General features: G+C 39.7%; 1 protein-coding gene across 1 annotated transcript; it reads right to left on the bottom strand.

The window, feature by feature from the left end:
• LOC108344343 (GRAS family protein RAM1) lies at positions 1–1,825 on the bottom strand. Its single transcript, XM_017582798.2, has one exon. It carries the CDS (start codon positions 1,494–1,496, stop codon positions 105–107), a length of 1,392 nt encoding a protein of 463 aa, XP_017438287.1. The 5' UTR covers positions 1,497–1,825; the 3' UTR covers positions 1–104.
• Positions 1,826–2,028: the final 203 nt, after the last annotated feature.

Genomic DNA, 2,028 nt, shown 5'->3' with positions numbered 1-2,028 from the left:
GAAATATATATAGAAAAATATAAGTTAAAATTCATCATTTTGAGTGCAGATTTTTACCAAAATGATGAAAGTTAGAACCTAGGAATGAAGGAGTATCTATTCTGTCAAATTGGTTGCCATGCTGAGACTGTGAGAAGAAACCTATTTTGCCATCCCAAAGAGATAACTCTTCCTTCATCCCTTTCAGAAACTCTGAAACCCCCACTTCCACCCTCTTCCTCAAACTGTAGAGGATAATAATGGGTCCTCATCTTCAGAAGCAGCTTCGCCTGGATCACACACTTTGAGCTAATTTTTCTTCCCACAAACTCATGATTCTCCATTCTTGTTTTCCATGTTTCCATCCTCTCATACTTTGGGCAATCCACACCATCCATGTCATAGTTGAGCATGCTTTTGATCTCTTTCCCCAAAAGCTTCTTCTCAATCCTCAATCTCTCAGTGCTCTCAAGTGGCAAGCAATCATCTAGTGAATCGAACATGGCTGCAAAATAGTGCAAAGACTCAGTGAACCTTGACAGGAAGGTCTTCAGACTCCTGCTACCTTCTTGTTTCACCAACACCACAATGGAGGGGCCAAGAGAATGAACTAGGCCTAATGTGTCCGAGACCTTCATGAAACTACTCAAAGTGTTTAAGTAAGAAACAAGGTTCACTGCCAAAGTTTCATTTTTCTTTCTCCTCAGGTTGATGAGCCTTGATGAGCCTCTTAGAAGCCCTTGGAACTCAAACACTAGCTGGTTACTAAACCCTTTGGAGAAGCTAACTAATCTGGCCTCAGTTTCTTGCAGTTCTTTCAGGTTGTTCCCAAAACCTGTTATCCTGAGGGATATTCTGTTGCCACTGGTTGCCTTTTCTGAAAGTGATTGAATGAGAGAAGGCCATTGGAAGCCATAGGAGACATCAAAGTCAATGACATGAAGTGATTTGTTGTTCCTCTCTTCCTCCTCCTCATAGGCCTCCAAAATAGCCTGGTTTGCTGTGAAGTGAGCAAATTGATAATAGGGTGAGACTCTATAGAGATCTGTGAATGCAAGAAACTCTTCCTCACTTGTTGGTTCCTCCATGACCATGTCATAGAAAGGAGACTTTCTTGTGAGAAGCCTTGCAGCCAAACCGTCAGCAAAGTAGGCCACCACACGTTGAACTGAATCACCTATTAGGGAAACTGTTTGATACAACTCAATCAGATTCTCAAGAGTTGCACAGTAGTTTCTCTCATCAATAGAAGTGGCAGTTGAAAGAAGCAAATGAATCAAAGGAAGACCATTATTCCCATCTTCAACCACTCCTTTTCTTCTGTGATCTTCTCTTAGCATCAGCTCCCTCATTTGTAGCAGCCTAAAGATCTTCCCTTCATACCCTTCACTGGACTTCATAGGAATAACAAGAGAATTAGTATCATCATCCCTTGCCCTTCCTTTCTTTCTCCTCTCTCCACCTGCATCAACCGAAAGAGTAAGATTTAGAAGCTCTTCTTCCTCTGAACCTTCCATTTATCTGAAGCTGTAAGTGAAAGAAGAAGGATCAATAGATCTCGAACATATTACAAAGTGTTTGCTATATTCTCTGTGTTTGTTGGCTTTACCTGGGAAACAGCTCACAAACTTTGTCTTGTGACATGGTGTGTATATATATAAATAAGACCGACAAAGTGATAATAAGAGATTTTTCTTGTGTATTGTTTCCAAATAAGACGGAGAGATTAAGAAGGGTATCTTTTTATTCTCTAGAATCAGTGTTTTTGGGGTTAGGAAAACACGTTGATGTGTCTTTATTATTGGACTGCTTTTAAATTTTATGCTATGTTTGGCTTTTAGATTAATTCTTACTCCTTTGGTAGTTGAGAAGGCTTGCAAGATGCCATACGCATTAGACATGAGACAGCAGTGTCAATGGGAATCAAAACGTACCGTCTCAAGAAATTGTCTTTAATTACACACTTTTTTCCTTCTTTATTAATTGTCCCAACCAGTTTTCTTGAATCCCCTTCAAGATATCATGTTCCTTTATTTCTTAACTTCGTTT

The sequence above is a fragment of the Vigna angularis genome, chromosome 8 (assembly GCF_016808095.1).
Source record: "Vigna angularis cultivar LongXiaoDou No.4 chromosome 8, ASM1680809v1, whole genome shotgun sequence".
In the NCBI taxonomy this organism is placed as follows: domain Eukaryota; kingdom Viridiplantae; phylum Streptophyta; class Magnoliopsida; order Fabales; family Fabaceae; genus Vigna; species Vigna angularis.
Note: the sequence above shows the minus strand (reverse complement) of the source record. Positions and strands in the feature narration are given on the sequence as shown.

What these genes read in the sequence shown, in the direction of transcription:
- LOC108344343 (XM_017582798.2), bottom strand. Translation starts at nt 1,496, where the DNA reads ATGGAAGGTTCAGAGGAAGAAGAGCTTCTAAATCTTACTCTTTCGGTT.